Source organism: Mya arenaria, chromosome 6 (assembly GCF_026914265.1).
Source record: "Mya arenaria isolate MELC-2E11 chromosome 6, ASM2691426v1".
Taxonomy (NCBI): Eukaryota; Metazoa; Mollusca; class Bivalvia; order Myida; family Myidae; genus Mya; species Mya arenaria.
In genome coordinates this window covers 16,393,153-16,410,617 of record NC_069127.1, presented here as the reverse complement: position 1 = coordinate 16,410,617, position 17,465 = coordinate 16,393,153, and the positions used below count along the sequence as shown (strand labels likewise).

Genomic DNA, 17,465 nt, shown 5'->3' with positions numbered 1-17,465 from the left:
TTCAACAGTTTGTATTTTAAAGACTAGGTTATAAAATAAGAAGCGTCTAATTGAAAAGTATGCATTGTGCCGTTTTCTCTCCTTAAAAGACTTCTGTACTTAGCTACAAATTTCCCAGTTATGTAAATTATGTGTATCAAATTCGAAGAAAAGAAACTTTAGATACTACTGCAAGAAATATTCATTTTAAGGGTAAACAAAAAGAAGCAATGTTTCAATTTGTTTAATGTCAAATATTTTTTTCAAAGTTTGGCAGAATACCAGGTTATATAAAACATATATTCCGATCAATATCAGTTATATGTTATATTCGAAACAGGGTTAAAATTTGAATATTTGGCTACTGAGCTTGTCCCTGTAGTTGTCATTGTATTAATGTTATCTTTCTTAAGCCAATACGTGAAATTAACACTAACATGTAAGGTAAGAAATGTAATTACGATCTTTTATATTATACATTCAAAATTTTAAAATCACCTCTTTCTATGCTATAACGAACAAAGCTGAAACGTCCCATTTTAAAATTAACTATAGCATATTTGAAGTATAATATACGATCCTTTATTGATCCTTTACAAAAATCGTCGTCATGTCCTTAAGACAGCCTATTCCACCGGGATCGTGCTTGAAATATAGCGCCACAATGTTGTTTGTCTTCCCAGCTACTATCAGTTCCTTGCTCGTGCGATCGTAGTTCAACGCCTGCGGCAGACAGACGCCGTTCTTCCTCTCAACTTCACCGTTCATTCTCCCTTCCTCGGAAACGCGAATGACGTAAGCAAGTCACATCAGATCACATACAGCTCTCCATGTCCGTCTAGACACACGCCTCTCCCTTTACTTAACCCTTAAACGTGTCCTGTATCCCACATTTACAATATGCATCGGAACTAAACACTAGTATCCATTATTTGGGTCCTAGTAGACAGATAAATATCACAATTTGTTCAAGATAAATTTGTGCGTTCTTTTCTTGAATCAGCCTTATATTCACCCTCTGTAGCCGCTTAGTTTACCTATAGTGATTGCAAATACCGCGCATTTATTTGCTATATGTAAGAAGTACCGACTTCAGGAAAAACTATGAAATTTAAATAGCATTTTTAGGAATTAATATGATATCATGGAAATTTTGGAAATGAAGGAAAAATTATAGAAAATGAATCGACGGAGAAACTGAGAGTCAAATTTCTTTAAAAGTATTGATTGATTTGCATAATTGTTCGGGATAATAAAATGTAATGTAAGTTAGGATCTGGTTTGGAATTTATCCTTTCATATCTAATAAAAGTTAATTAAACAGTAAACAGTTGGTAGTAACTAAACCCTATATGGTATGTAAGATAAAAAGCTTCGGTGTCATTAATCGTTTTTTAACGGCCAGGTTCTAAAAGATTTAAATGGTTAAAGGAAAACAGTAGAAATATATAGAGTGTGTATCGGATAATAGCGTAGTTACACATTATTTACAGATTAAACAGACAGCTGCACACAGTTCGGTTCGGGAATTCGGTTGAAATTGAAGGCCGAAAGTACGAAATATTGCAACTACTGAATTACACTTTCTATGTTTCACTTAATCCATATAATCCATTGTTTACATTAGACCAACCATTACATGGATGAACAAATTTAGTGGAATTATATTGTTCAAACTAATAAATGGTTACTTTAAATACGTAAAAAGATTGTGTATATAAGTGCCTTCCACAGTGCAAAAGTCGTTTGAAGGACTAAATCATAACATGTTTAAAAATTGTTTTTATTTAGTTTTGCGGTTTAATACGTATGTAAAAAAAACTACAGAAACAAGCTCAGTAGCAAAACGGTTTAAACATAAACCCGCTTTAACACTGGGTAAACGCCAGACATAGAACCCAAAAATAAATCACAAACAAAAAACATGTATGAACAGCACAAAACTCCACAAACAGCACAGTGCATACATACTATATATAATCAAAGTGCTGAAAGCACTGATGGACTAGGGCTTCATTTAGGGGAATGTTCTAAGCATTGAAAGAATCGGCTCAGATCACAAGGGGTCACTGTTTAATGGGCTAGCTTAAACTTTAGTCTAAAACTGCTTGCAAGCTGCAAAGGAAATTTGAAAAATCTAGTTAAGTGTATGTAGAGTGAGGGGGTTGGGGGGTGGGGGCTAAAGCGTTTAATCAGATAAAGTCATAGTTCTTTTGAATTTCTCAAAGTGGTTAAATCAGACCTGTACAAATTAATTTACGTGGTTGGCACACACACTTCTTTAATTTGATCAAATCCTTTTATATCAAAGGTCTGTTATTTGCAGTTTCAGAGAAGATTTTCAATGATGTAATTATATACTATATAGAAAACCTGTCACCTCTTTTTCAGGGGAGCTTTAAACCACAGGGCCATACTTTGAACAATCTTTGTAAAAGACATCAACATTGTACACCTATGTCAGACTGCATATACAATGCTTTTAGGAAGTAGTTTTTATTTAAAAAGTGAAGAATTATTTGCTCCCTCTTAATTTGTGCTTGGTATTCAATTCATATAACATGTTACCATGATAACTTAGTGTTGTTGATAAATATTAGGCACTGCCTTCTGTCTAATGCTATTCATTGTAAAAGACAACTACATACAAGATGCTTAAGGAAGTAGTTTGGAAAAATTAAGAATTATTTTCTCCGTCTTAATTAATTAATAAATTCAGCAGTTTGCCATTTTTGTATTGTCCTCTGTCACTGTCCTGATAGCTCCCTATCTCAATAGATGCAAAAGGTTGTAGGTTCATGATTCTCCTGGTCCAATATGTCATACAGAAAGAAGATGTTGAATGTAGAATCAAGAAGCTTTCTTTTCAGGCACTCCAAATTGAATAGTACTGTAACATTTGGAGTGCCAAGAATTTGTTGGACTCCTAGGCAACAGGTATCAGGTGTTGCAGTATATTTCGCAAATACTTTTCACCCGTCCTTGTAAATCTAAAAAAGCTTTCATTTGGCAAAAGTAGTTCATATCACTATATTAAGGTTGCTAAATCAGAGTTTGAATAATTCTGAAAACTAGATGTGCCTTTAATTGCAGCAATTTGAACTCCAACTCATAATGTTAATTAAGCTGGATAAGCAATACTGCAGTTCCTTGGTGTGGGGATTGCTTTATTTACTTGAATAAACAAACAGTTCTTGCGTTGGAAAGTACAATGTATTAACATGCATTTTTCTTGCCCTGACTCCATCCAAGCCTTAAATCTTAGATCAACATGTACTTGGGGCTATGTGTAATATCAATGAGAACTATAAATTATGTTCAGTTTAGTGCCACTTATGATATTTCATTCAACATCCAAAAACACTAACATGTTCTTTAAAACCAATATCCTAAGTTATGATAAAACCATTAACATATCTGTGACTTATCAAATATTTAATAGTAATGGTCTACAACCAAGACTTGTTTTAATTATCCAGGTTTCAAACTGCATTGTGTATGCGATTGGAAATGTAATCTTGAAAGCTCACTTAGTATATTTTTTACAAATAACATTCACCCTGCAAGGTACTCATATTTGGATGATATTTAAAGATTTGCACATTCATTTATGTGTACTTGCATTTATTGATACAGGATACCTTTTTCAAATCTTTGATTTAGATTGCAAAGTATATAAATAAATATATATTCTTAACTTTATCTGAATACACAAGCTAATGCATCAGTCAATTGTAACCATGCCCCCCCCCCCGGTCCCGCAATAGCGGGACCTTACTTTCGGTCCAGCCAACCCCAGCTAAAATCCCCGCCCTGGGGAGATAATATGATGGTTAAGTCCCCACCAAATGCCCCCGCACCCAAGGGACATTAGGTTAAGCCCCATCCACACTGTATTTTCCGGGAAGACCCGGCATGCGGGGCCACCTAAAAGGTAAAAACATGGCCCATTTCGCCGTCTATCCCCGGTATACCCCCGGATGTGGGAGCCGTGGTTACAATTGACTGGTGCATAATGGTCCATAGTGATCCAATCTCATGCAAAAATGATTTCTGGTCTGACATCGCGAGGTTAGTTATTCTTAAGCATAAAAAAGCCTGGTCAGCATTTTGTTCCCTAAACGCCACAAATCTGATTAATTAATAAAAATTCAATTCTATCTCCACAATATTCGGCACTGCATTGTTAAATAAAACATAAAAGTTACACTTGTAAATGATTTACGGTAACCAAATACCTATCCCTCAAATATTTCACAAATTTATATTGATCTATCAACAACAATCACCATACTGTACCTCTGACTGATTTTTTATTTTCATTCTTGGCTAGAAAACAAAAAATGAGCACAAAGCGTCATCAGAAAAAGAACTTGTAAAATATGCACCAGTCAATTGTAACCACGCACCCCCCCCCCCCAGGGAATAGCAGGTACTTTGATTTTCGGTCCAGCCAATCCCCGGTAAAATCCCCGCCCTGCGAGAACGAACTAGTGGTAAAATCCCGTGAATAACCCCGCACCCCGGGGATCTAAGGTAAGAGCAATCCCTGATATATTTTGGAGAAGACAACACCGCCGCAATCACCCGGCAATGCGAGGACACTAGTTCTGGCTTCCATAACTTTAATGTTGATATTTATTTTCTTGATGTTAACAATACGTCTAAAAAGGTAATATAAAATGTGTTTGCTGAAGTTCTTTGGCTACGAGGACACCTGAAAGGTAAAAACACAGCCCTTTTCCCCGCTATATCCCCGAGGGGGCCGTGGTAACAATTGACTGGTGCATTATAAGAGAGGTAATCAAAATTGAGCTTGCAAGATTGTTTTATCAATGGCGATGGTTTATCACAATGTCATGTACTTACACTGAGAGTGGCTCCAAGACTTTTCTATGCACATAGGTAAACAATCATCTCATTCACAGATGCTGTGCACATATTCATACATTTGGTTTCATTTAGAATGAAACTTCATAAATAAGTATGCGCATATTTTATATTTTTTATCTCCATTTTGCAAATTTGAAATCACATGATTTTTTCAAACGAACTTGTATTGCTTAAAAATTTACGTGTCAAATCAAAAATACTACCCACGGTAAGATGAAAAAATAAATCCGTTTGATGGTGGAAATCATTCAATGGCGGCTTTATTAATAAACTTCTTCAATAAAACACTATGAAATTCACATCATCAGCATTCGGAAGTAGTGATAACATACATGTCTGAATCATTCGGCCGCTCTGATCAGAGTAAATTTTTAAGTAGACTGGTAACCTGATTTACTTTTCCTCAAAAATATAAAGTTATACAGATTCTGTACGCGGCATATGGTTTTTAGTTAACATTAATAGTATTTGAACAATAAATACCAAAAATCATGATGTATTTAAAAAAGTGCTAAGTGCCATGCGATGATTAGTTAAAAAAACTTTGTATCGAAAAGAAAATATCACGGAAACATGCAAATTATGTCGAAAAAAAGAAAAGGGACCGACTACGGAATACCTTGGAGTAAGACCAACATTCTATAAAAAGGATAACAATACATTTTTGTTAACCAACTTTCCTGGTTGTTTTCTACTTAGACCGCACGCTTTATTCGCTTTACGTATGAATTCACAAGACATTTCGAATGCACGACGGGCACCGCGGTTAGCTGATCAATACTGGTTTCTTTTCGGATAAAAGAGAAAGAGAGTACCAGTCTATCAATAGAGAGCATTGAACGGAAAAATTTCGATGTGTTCTTTTCCAATATGTTCATATTCTTATTGTATATAATCTGACCGTATGCAAGAACATTAACGTTAACCCGATTATTACTCGCAACGTGTGAATTTCTTGTGCTTCACTAAAAGAACATACAGTTAGCTTGAATTGTTAGGAGAACTATTTTTATTTGATGTTTTTATTGTAATCAGTTCTGGTACTACTTTGATTTATTCAAATTCGCTAACGGCAATCCAATCAAAATACAGCGTATGAATACATTACGTCAGTGAACCCCCAGATGCGGCTTGAGAATGCAGATAGCGTGTTTATGGCTATGAACTAGGCCACAAGTGCCCTAGTCCAAAAATAGGTATGTTATCAATACTTAGCAAGCATAATACTTTTATTCGTTGCAACATGTGTCCCAATCAACAATGACTGGAGGCTTTGTGGTGATTGCAGCTATTTTAACAAAGACATTTGCAATTTCGTAGCCGGGAAAGGAATTAAATTCACTATTCCAGTATTCACAATTGAATATCTGTCTTATTTAAAAGGATATCATCAATAACTCTCAAGTCATAGTTTATTAGGTAGTAAGGGGCATTTTGGCACAAGAACATAGTTTTCCGAAAAAATGCAATTGTTTTTCGGGACAAAATGATAAAATCTTCTTTCGTAAAATGAGTCAATTCCTCATTACCCAAAACAAGTCACAACGGATGTTTGTTTTACTACCGAAAAAGATAGTTTCTCAAAACTAAATAAAACATGAGCTTTTGAGACGTTTTAATATTTGGGTTTCCCAACCCACTTTAGCACTGTGGAAGGCCCTTAACATATTTAGATGGACTGTTCGGTCAGTCTGTGCTGTTTGTACGTTCAATGTCTTTTAGGTTTGAGCCTTTAAACACGGTCTTCGGTAATTATCTATTTTACCCACTGGAAGCCATTTTAGTTTTTTTGTATAATTAAACATATTCAGCATGTTTACCGTTCGATTCTCTAGAGGTGTAAATTTAAGATCTGCACTTTTTGGTCTTGAATGTTAAATTCATACTCCGGACGTTTGTGAATTGGGATCAATCTTTTATTTTATCTTCCCTTTAAGTAGAAAGAGTTCAAGTGCAATTTGATAATGACCATGTTATTGTTTAAATCTCAAAGATATTTTTTCTATAAATACTAGGGATGCAAACGAATATTCGAATATTTGATCAAACGTTTGGTATTCGAATGTCGAAATCGGTATTCGAATATTCGATGTTTTGTTGTTGAATAGCTATAACAATAAAACTTTTGCCTGCAACCCGGTTGTTGTGTTTAAAGTTCGTTTGTCTTGTTTTAACAACGATGGGCCTCTACTGACAGAGGTGTGAATATGATGACAATACACTAAAGACGCGTCATATGTCATTTAGGGACTTATCGTCGGGTACTATAAAAAGTCCCCGTAATTTTACAATAACTTGCTATAAGACAAGTGACACAAAAAATCAATTATTTTCGGTAAATGCCATTGCCAATAAAAGAATATACTAGTCCCCTAGTGTTTTTTTTCTATAGTTTTATTTAGTAGAGGTCAATCCCAGAACGGCTACTCGTCCTACGGAAAGAAGACCCTCCATTGGCGTATAACGCCATTTGACCAGAATTCCATCTAAGTTCACGTTGTTTACAAATATGAAGGCGCATGAATATAAATGAAAAGACTTTGTTGTTTTATTTTGTTCACAATGTATTACTTATTGTCTTTCTGAAATAAATAATTTCAGAGGCTCATTTGGTGAAATTTAGGGACCGCCGCGCGTAGCGGTTACGACAAAATCAGGGCTAAAATGTCCCGGTTATTACTCTAGCGAATACTATAACAGTTTACTACAACTTTTAAAAGATTTTTTTCGGTAATCGAATATTCCAATATTCGTTCGAAAGAGTTATCGAATATTCGAATATCAGTTTTGCCATTCGTTTGCATCCCTAGTAAATACTGTCTTCTGTTGACTGTGAGTTTAGTTGGCGGTCATCAAAGCGGACAAGTTGTGTTTTCTCTCCAGGCACTCCGAATTCACCCACAGTTCAAGACTACACTCTCGCGCAACATTATGCAAACAAGAATTACTAAGCATTAACTTATATATCTTTCGTCACAATCGTTGTTAAATAAATTTAACTTAACAATTTCTTAGTACCGCGATTGATTCCTTGACGGCTTAAAATGTGTTTAAATTGATCTATCTACTATCATGAACAAAACCAGTACCTGACAGATATTTATTTGAACATAAATTAACAAACTCAAGCATCAAATTACCTTAATTTGAATTTTCAGGAAATAGAAGTTTTCTACCTTCTTTTTAATATTTTTTTATATTCCAAATAGCTCTCATTTGAACCACTAATGATGAATACACTAGTGCAAGCAGTTTTTTTCACATTGCACACGCAAATGTCAAACCCTAATTACGCGAGAGAGCTCCTATAAAGACGAGCCTCAGTGTATATTTGGACAGACATTCTTTATCCGGACTTATCTACTGGCAAATTTAAAGAAACTAAATCGATTCCTACCGTTTACGCCTCCTTGCCGGCTTCCACTCGAGTCGGATCGGAGAGTTCGATAAGCCCTGCACACAAGTAAGATATGTTTATATTTTTGCATAGCGCTTTTGCGCTCCGTGTTTTACCGGAATTATATGTCGTTAACCCTGGGTAGGGCAACGCTGGTGACACAGCACGCCATCTGATAATATATTTGTGTATAAGTATGATACGCGAGTAACAAACTGATGCTCGAAAGGTCACTGTCTTAATAAGAATATTGAGATAAAATCATTCAAAAACAATCTTTTTACAGATTATTGCGTGTTATGACGTTGACGACCTTATCCAACTTGATGCGCACTCATGGATAAAATCAGTTTCACGTACGTGTGTAACAATAACGTCGGTCAAATGTTTATATTACGCACACTTGAGGATAGGGCAGTCCATTCACTTAATTTGCGTGAAGTGGTCAATGCAATATTGGTCAACCGCCTACGTGTCTCCGGAGGACTCTAGAAGCTTCTAAATTAGCATAAGATATCAATGTTATGGGTATTTTTTAAACTTTTCTCAAATTCAGGGAATCACCGATGAAACATTTCTTAGAGCGTCGTGACTCCGCAAATGCGAGTACCGATTAAAACGAACATTTTTAACGTTTATTACATTGTACTGTCATTTTTCTGTCTGGAATCCTATTTGTACTTAATGCCTATGTCATTTTGTGCATTACAATCGGGTTGTCTAGAGCCGAATCTACATTTGTCAACAACAATTTATTTATTTCGTTATGGGTACAAACACAAGCATATAGCAGAATTTGTAGTTCTTACCACAGGTATTGTGCATTACACTCAGCTAAGCATAAAATGAAAGATATTACGTTCTTACCGAAATTCCAATCCACGCCCGTTATATAAACTGTAGACTTGTTTAAACAAATAATTTTGATATTTAAAAATTCAAAGATGAACTAGCCTTTAATTAGAATGACCTAATCCACTTAACCAGCTTTAACATGACAATACATATACATGCATACGTCGAAACTGGATTGCTTGTCCGTCATATTAAAACATTTTCAAACGTCAAAATAAATTATCTGCCCGCGTAAAAAATGAATTGTCTGCCCGTGCTAGGACAACAGTTGCACACGTCAAACTGAATTAACTGTCCGTGCTAGGAGAACAGTTGCATACGTCCAACTGAATTCTCTGTCCGTGCTAGGAGAACAGTTTCACACGTCAAACCGAATTGTCTGTCTGTTTTAGGGAACAGTTGCATACGTCGAACTGAATTGTCTGTCCGTGCTTGGAGAACAGTTGCACACGTCAAACTGACTTGTCTGTCCGTGCTAGGAGAACAGTTGCACATGTCCAACTGTATTGTCTGTCTGTGCTATGACAACAGTTGCACACGTCAACCTGAATTGTCTGTCCGTGCTAGGACAACAGTTGCAAACGTCCAACTGAATTGCCTGTCCGTGCTAGGAGAACAGTTGCAAAACGTCAAACTAAATTGTCTGTCCGTGTTAGGACAACAGTTGCATACGTCCAACTGAATTGTCTGTCCGTGTTAGGACAACAGTTGCATACGTCCAACTGAATTGTCTGTCCGTGTTAGGACAACAGTTGCATACGTCCAACTGAATTGTCTGTCCGTGTTAGGACAACAGTTGCATACGTAGAACCGAATTGTCTGTCCGTGTTAGGACAACAGTTGCATACGTAAAACTGAATTGCCTGCCCGCGTTAAGAGAACAGTTGCACACGTCAAACTGAATTAACTGTCCGTGCTAGGAGAACAGTTGCATACGTCCAACTGAATTCTCTGTCCGTGCTAGGAGAACAGTTTCACACGTCAAACCGAATTGTCTGTCTTTGTTAGGAGAACAGTTGCATACGTCAAACTGAATTGTGTGTCCGTGCTAGGAGAACAGTTACATACGTCCAACTGAATTGTCTGTCCGTGTTAGGACAACAGTTGCATACGTCCAACTGAATTGTCTGTCCGTGTTAGGACAACAGTTGAACACGTCAAACTGAATTGCCTGTCCGTGCTAGGACAACAGTTGCACACGTCAAACTGAATTGCCTGCCCGTGCTATGACAACAGTTGCACACGTCCAACTTAATTGCCTGCCCGTGCTAGGAGAACAGTTGCACACGTCAAACTGAATTGTCTGTCCATGCTAGGAGAACAGTTGCATACGTCAAACTGAATTGTCTGTCCGTGTTAGGAGAACAGTTGCACAAGCCAAACTGAATAGCTCGCACTTGCATAACATCAGCACACGGCAGGCTAATTTGCTTGTCCGAAATAACACAACACTTGAACACGTCAAGCTGCTTCGCCTGTCCGTACTAGTACAACAGTTGCACACCGCACACGTCGAACTGCTTTGTTTGTCCGTACTAGTGCAACAGTTGCACACGTCAAACTGCTTTGTTTTTCCGTACTAGTACAACAGTTGCACATGTCGAACTGCTTTGTTTGTCCTTGCTGGTACAACAGTTGCACACGTCAAACTGCTTTGTTTGTCCGTACTAGTACAATACGGAAAACCAACACTTACATGTAAAGCATGAAAATAATTTCATCATTTAAAATTTTAAATTCTTCTATACTCTAATGAGCAAATATAAAAAAGCAAATATAAAAATAAACTATCAAACATTTGAAGTATATATAGTTTTAAAATATGTTCAGTACTTTCTCGTTGCTTATATCCTGTTTGGGCAAATTTAAAGCTATATGATATTTTATTAGTTGATACTTTGAAAGAAAATCGTCTTCATGTCCTCAATACAGCTTATTCCAACCGGGATCGTGCTTGAAATATAGCGCCACAACATTGTTTGTCTTCCCAGCTACTATCAGTTTCTCACTCATGCGATCGTAGCTCAAAGCCTGCGGCAGACAGACGCCGTTCTTCCTCTCTACTTCACCATTCACTCTCCCTTCCTCAGTAACGTGAATGACGTTATGCAAGTCACATCCGCTCACATACAACCCACCATGACCATCAAGGCACACGCCTCTCCCCCTACTTAACCCCGCCCATGTCCCAACCCTCCACAAAACCCGTCCGTGTCCGCTCTCTATCGCGAATAACCCTTTGTTGGCGTCTGCCACATAAATTACTCCCCCGTTGTCACTTACAGCCATGTTATGGACGGCTGAAAGGGCGTCGTTTCCGGTGCGATCCTTAGGTCGCAATATTCTGTGTATTTTGCTGTCCGGCATCACGTAGACGTAGATATTGGCATAAAAGTCACTCACAAACAGTTCCTTCCCGTTGTTCGCAATGGCAAAACATTTGAAATTGGTTTGTATCTTTTTCTTCGCAATCTTCAGTTTTGATTCAACTGTGAAGAATTGAATAGTCTTAAGATCCGGAAGCGTAACTGCTATGCAGTTTTCTGGAACGACACAGAGAGACCAAGGGGCGTCCGGCAAGTTAAACTTTGTATTCGGTAGCTCTTTCTGAGGATGCACACGCTTCAATCTCTTGTTGGCTTTGTCCGTGAATATCATGGATCCGTCCTCCATCACACTTGCGCCCATGATGTCACAGTTTGAATTGTCGTTTGGGAACTTCAGAATGCTGACAGTCTTTCCTTTGTAGGAACAGTCGCCTTGTTTGAGATCGTCAATGTCAGCGGTCTTTGCGTAGCTCTCATTATCGTCACCATATTCTGTCATGGTTTCACTGATGGTGTTTACATCGACCTCTGACACCATGGCTTTTCCGAAGGAATGTAGCGGGGACAGAAAGTCGATGATCTTGTTTCTCTTCTCCAGGTCCATGACGGTGTACCCGACCTCGCGACTTCCGGCCCTCACCGCCCTACACTTGTCTACTTCCTGATCGCAGTACACAGCCTGGATGAACAAATCAGAATCTGTTCTATTGGAAACCCTTGTTATCTTCTCATAATACCTTTTGGCTGACTGCAGTGCTTCCTTAAAATGGTTCCCTTGATCTGTCATCTGTTCTTGTAGAATGTCGTGCTGCTTTTTTAATTCATTTTTAGTTTCCCTTCGTAGCTCCTCGACCCGTTCTATTATTGAATCAGAATATTGATCTATTTCTTGTTCAGCTTCGTGCATGGTTTTAGCGAGGTATGTTTTGTTGTTTTTTATGTCCTTTATTTCTGCTTCCAGTGCGCTGATCTCGTTGCGCAGACGGTTGTTTGCTGCCGTGACGTCATTGGGTCGGAAAAGCGCGTGAAGGTTGTCAGGAATGTACAGGACTGTGCATGTTCTGAAATGAAAAAGATATTATACAGTTTCCCTCTAGCATTTTGTTAAATGAATTGATCCAACGTAATTAAATTATTTTCCTTCATATTAATTTAGATTGTGTCTATAAACTTTTGCTCCGAGAAATCGAAATCTTTAACATCCCAGACATATAAATTTCAGGATCAAGTAAAATGTTAGGAAGTCGGTGCACTTTTAAATCTGTTTACCGGCAGGAAATATACGCCAAAATGCAACTCCAATATACTAGGGGCATACCCAAACCCAGATAGAAAATCGGCCTACTCATCATTTAAACCAAACTAAGCACCTACCATTCATATGTGTATGACTTCAAGTACTGAAGTTATAACGTTGACTTCGATAGATTCCTACTTTAGTTCGAAAGTTCAATTCTTTAACGAAATTGAGAATTTGACAAAAATTTAATACACACATTGAATTAAGAAATGCTTGTTGATTCATTTAGATACCTGCGAATGTGAATTGAAATATAATATATTACCTATAACAGTCTGTCATGCAGGCGCTACAACCAACGGTGTTATGTTGTGTGCAGAACAGTTCCAGTGGCTTCCCAGGATGTTCCTCACATGTATCTGTAGGTCCGGGCTGCCTCGGCATCCCCATTGTACCGCGTCTAGATACTTCCCCTTTTCCCACCACCTCATTCTGCGCCGGTTCCAATTTCGCTGCCGGGTGTCCTTTAGGCACAACGTCGCTTTTAGCCACCGCATCTGCTCGCTCTGCCGCCGCTGCAATAGCGGGCACCTGTTGCCGAGACGCTTCCCCTCGTATGGTCGTCTGTTTACGGCCAGCGGAAGTGGGCCGCTCTGTTTCCTCGTGTACTAGAAGGCAGTCTTCACAGAAAAAATTGTCACAGTTCATACACAAACGGGAAGCCGGTTTGCGCATGCGCTCAGAGGAACACCGGAAACAAACCAGGTCTTCCTTTCCTGCTATAGGTGTGTTTCTTTCTTTATCATGCGACATGATCAATACACACAAATTCTTTCTCGATGCTTAACACTATTCATTCGTGGATAACATCAATCTGTTAAGTTAATTTGTTCATACTGTTTTCGCAATAAAAGAGAAAGCATAATTGCTATTCATTTAAGGAAACCTGATACACCTGTATCAATACTGCTTTGTTTTACAATAATCAAAATTACACATACCGCTAATTTTGTAATCGTAGAAGTCCATATACGCTTAACCTAAATTTTAAACAGCCTTTATATCGTTTTTGGTTATTAAACAATATTGAGCATGTATATTGATAATACTTTTGTTATTATTTAAGTGCGATTCGAGCGCGTTTTAGATTTTTTTTAAATATGTCGATTTATATATATATATATATATATATATATATATATATATATATATATATATATATATATATATATATATATATATATATATATATATATATATATATATACGACTTTATTGTTTTTATTTGCACAAATAACTTATGCAACTTCATACATGTATGTGGATTTTGACATCTCTAGCTTTATCTGAATGCTTTTCCAAAGAAATTAAGAATGTCCTTGTCAACGCTAAGATTTTCATCACATAAACTGCCCATTGAAACAGGCCGATCTGGCGGCAAAAAAATGATAGAGATCAACGTTAGTGTACTATGTACAACAATTTATATTGAAGACGATATGTCATCTGAATAACATTTTCAAAAAGGGAATAATTAAACCATACTTAATAAGATACTCAAGAATACATAAGGTCATTGAATTGATGGAAATCGAATATATAATGTATTGAATTAAGAAATCTAAGTAAATTTATATCCCAAGCAGTGTGTGGAGGAATTCTTTCGATTATGCTAGCTATAGTCTCCCAAATGTAATACTGTATAAAAAAAGATATGCATAGTAGATCTGACGATACCTGATTTTGATTTGCGGTACCATGGTATGTAGGCGTGCGGCCTAAAGCCTTACCATCCACAAGTGTACATACTCGATGCAACTATTCCTTGTGTGGAATCACTCAAACTTTAAGGCATCTTTCTCTAATCTAATGATGGCACGTGGCATAATTATAGACTAGGCTTGGTCTAGAATTTACACCATGAGACGTATTCGCTATCAACTTGGCATAAAATCCCCTGAGGTCATATATATTTATTTGATTAGAGCAATTTTGGAATATGTTATTTGAAATAAATAAGTGTATATGAAAAGTATGAAAAGGTGCACTGGATAACATCCAAACTAAAGCTCCACGGATCGTCACTTGTTCTCGTCTCGTCTCTCAGCGTTTGTTTCATTTTGAATCTGGATTGGCCAGTTTAAAAACTAGACCAGAAAAACACGAATTATCTTTTACAACATAATAATTGGACCCTCTCCAGACAATTTGGCAAGTACCAACAAGATTATTTAGAAACTAAACCATCATTTCAAATTTTCGAACACGTACATCTCTGTTTATGAATTCCTTACTACCTTCTACAATCTCGGCTCCCAGTAAATTTACATTTTACTGACCGTTCCAAGGCGGTACCTTACAATTCTTGATAAACATACCAATTATATAATATTTATGCACAGTGCTGTTTGTAGAGTTTTGTGCTGTTCTATGTTTCTTGTTTGTGTTCTATGTCTTTGGCGTTTGCCCCTTTGCCACTAAACCGGGTTTATGTTTAAACTTTTTGCTACTGAGCATGTTTCTGTAGCTTTTTGCATATATATTGGAACTCTCTTCCAAGCGCAGCAAAGGTCGTAGACAATGTTGCTGGTTTCAGATCCGACCTTAATTCGGATAAACCCAAAACAAATTAACTGCATCAATATGGAAAAAGCCATCTACAGGTCGGACTACTCTCCTCCGATTGAGTGTAGTTCCCTGAATCATAATATTTATGCCAAAAGTATTGTTCCCTCACCCTCTGTAGTTGAGGAATTCAGAAGGCCACATCTCACTTTCTTATCATATAACCTCTGTCCGCTAATCAAAGGCGACTTATGCTTAACTCAGTGCAAGCTTTGACCGAATTATTTCTACATTCTTTTTAAAATAGTGTTGTCCTGCTAACAGGAGAACAAAACAAGACGCTTTAAGATAATGTTGATTTCTTTGTTAACATGATGAAACGATTTGAAACAAGAGATGTTTGCCAAACATTATACCCCCCTAAGCGCAATGTTGTCAGGAATATTTGGACAATTGAATGAAATATGCATGAACCGAAATGACAGCTGATTTGTCATTAACATTGGATGCCTTTGAGGCAGTTTTAAGAGTATGACCATTCAAAGTGTGAGGATAGTAAGTACAGTTTTTATCATGTTCAGATGAAGACTGATATTGGCAGATAAACATGTATCCTCTTAGCAGCAGGGAATAAGTAAATATGACGTAAAATTGAATAGCCATTATGAGTTATAAAAATGTATTAGTAATATGACAAAGGTTAGGTTCTTGCATTATTTTAGCAATCAATGTTCGCTTATAACAACTACATCTAAAAAAAACTCTACTGGTCATGCCAAACTTCACGTAAAGTTTGGGAACCAACAATCTATCCATTGACTAGTGTTCATTCTGACAAACTATTGGTCTTTCGCCCCCTCCCCCTCCCCCAACCTAAATGTCAAGTTTGAGAGCCATGTGTGCAGGCATTGTCGATGTATCACACGGAAAAGCTTTTAACGTTCAAGGTCACTGTGACTTTGACCTTTAACCCCTAAAATCAAAAGGAGTCATCTACTGGTCAAGCCCAACCTCCAAGTCAAAATTGAGGGCAATGGGTGCCGGCATTGTTGAGTTATCACTCAGACAACCTTTTCGCATTCAAGGTCTTTGTGACCTTTAACTTTAACCCAATTAACCCTTCAATCAATAGCGGTCATTTACTGGTCAGGCCCATCCTTCATGTCAAGTTTAATGACCATAGGTTTAGGCTTTGTTCAGTAGTCACTCGGACAAGCTTTGACAACATTTTCGCGGTAAGCTCTCTGGGACCTATACCTTTGACCCGTTGACCCCTAGACTCGATAGGGGTCATCTACTGGTCAGGTCCAACCTTAATGTCAAGTTTGATGATCATAGGTTGAAGGATTTGTCGAGTTATCACTCGGAAAACCGTTGGTCTACCGACGGACGCATGGACGGACCGACCGACATACCGACCGACAAAGCAATATACACCCTCTTCTTCGAAGGGGGCATAATAGATTAATCGATTACACTTATTTCCAGCTTGGTTTGTTCCCTTTCTTTTTCTTTCATCCCAAAACAGGTTGTTTTAAAATACTTCACCATAATCACATTATCTCATCAACTATTTTTTTCGAAATAAATATTTGCATTTGTGGTAACCCAATCAATCCTCTAAGCGTGTTATGTGCATTTAAGTTGTTTAAGTCTGTATGTTTATAGCATTTTCTACATACATTCTTCAATGTCAAGTGCAATATGGGAACAAGAAGAAAAACTCTGAAGTATATTTTTACCGTTCCCAATCCTCGATACACCAGCATGTAAATCTATTCAGATGTTATGAACTTGTGCTCAATAAAGTATGTTTAAACCAAGTTGCATTTGGTATAATGTAAGGAAAACTCAGGTTATGAAGCAGCAACCAGAGTTCTATTTTAGTAACAGTGGCATTGACTCTATTTTCCTACACAACAAGCTTCATCACTATACATCAAGTATATCTTATTGAACAGAAACGTGTTTCTACGTTTTTGCACTTTTAGTAACAGCGACCTTGAGCTTGATTTTCATGAGTCCAAATGCGACCCAATCAATGCGTCTTCACATAAACTTTGACAATGAACCCATAAAACACAAATACAATATTTCAAGCTACATCTTCACATAGGCTAGGCTAAGTGACGGATTTTCATTTTATCAATAATTTAAACCCGAGTTCAATTTCCATTTCGGCCTTTAGTCTCTAGAAATAATAGTTTAT

General features: G+C 37.3%; 1 protein-coding gene across 1 annotated transcript; it reads right to left on the bottom strand.

Moving 5' to 3' along the window:
* Positions 1–10,973: 10,973 nt before the first annotated feature.
* On the bottom strand, positions 10,974–13,507 carry LOC128239422 (uncharacterized). The gene is made up of 2 exons (XM_052956043.1): positions 13,017–13,507; positions 10,974–12,512 (listed from the first exon to the last, which is right to left on the bottom strand). The coding sequence occupies exons 1-2, from the start codon at positions 13,502–13,504 to the stop codon at positions 11,048–11,050; spliced, it is 1,953 nt and encodes a 650-aa protein (XP_052812003.1). The 5' UTR covers positions 13,505–13,507; the 3' UTR covers positions 10,974–11,047.
* Positions 13,508–17,465: the final 3,958 nt, after the last annotated feature.

Bases quoted from the DNA above. Each gene is read 5' to 3' on its own strand.
- LOC128239422 (XM_052956043.1), bottom strand. From the start codon at position 13,504: ATGTCGCATGATAAAGAAAGAAACACACCTATAGCAGGAAAGGAAGAC. The intron at 12,513-13,016 runs GTAATATATTAT...TTTTCATTTCAG, and splicing joins TGCATGACAGACTGTTATAG to AACATGCACAGTCCTGTACA.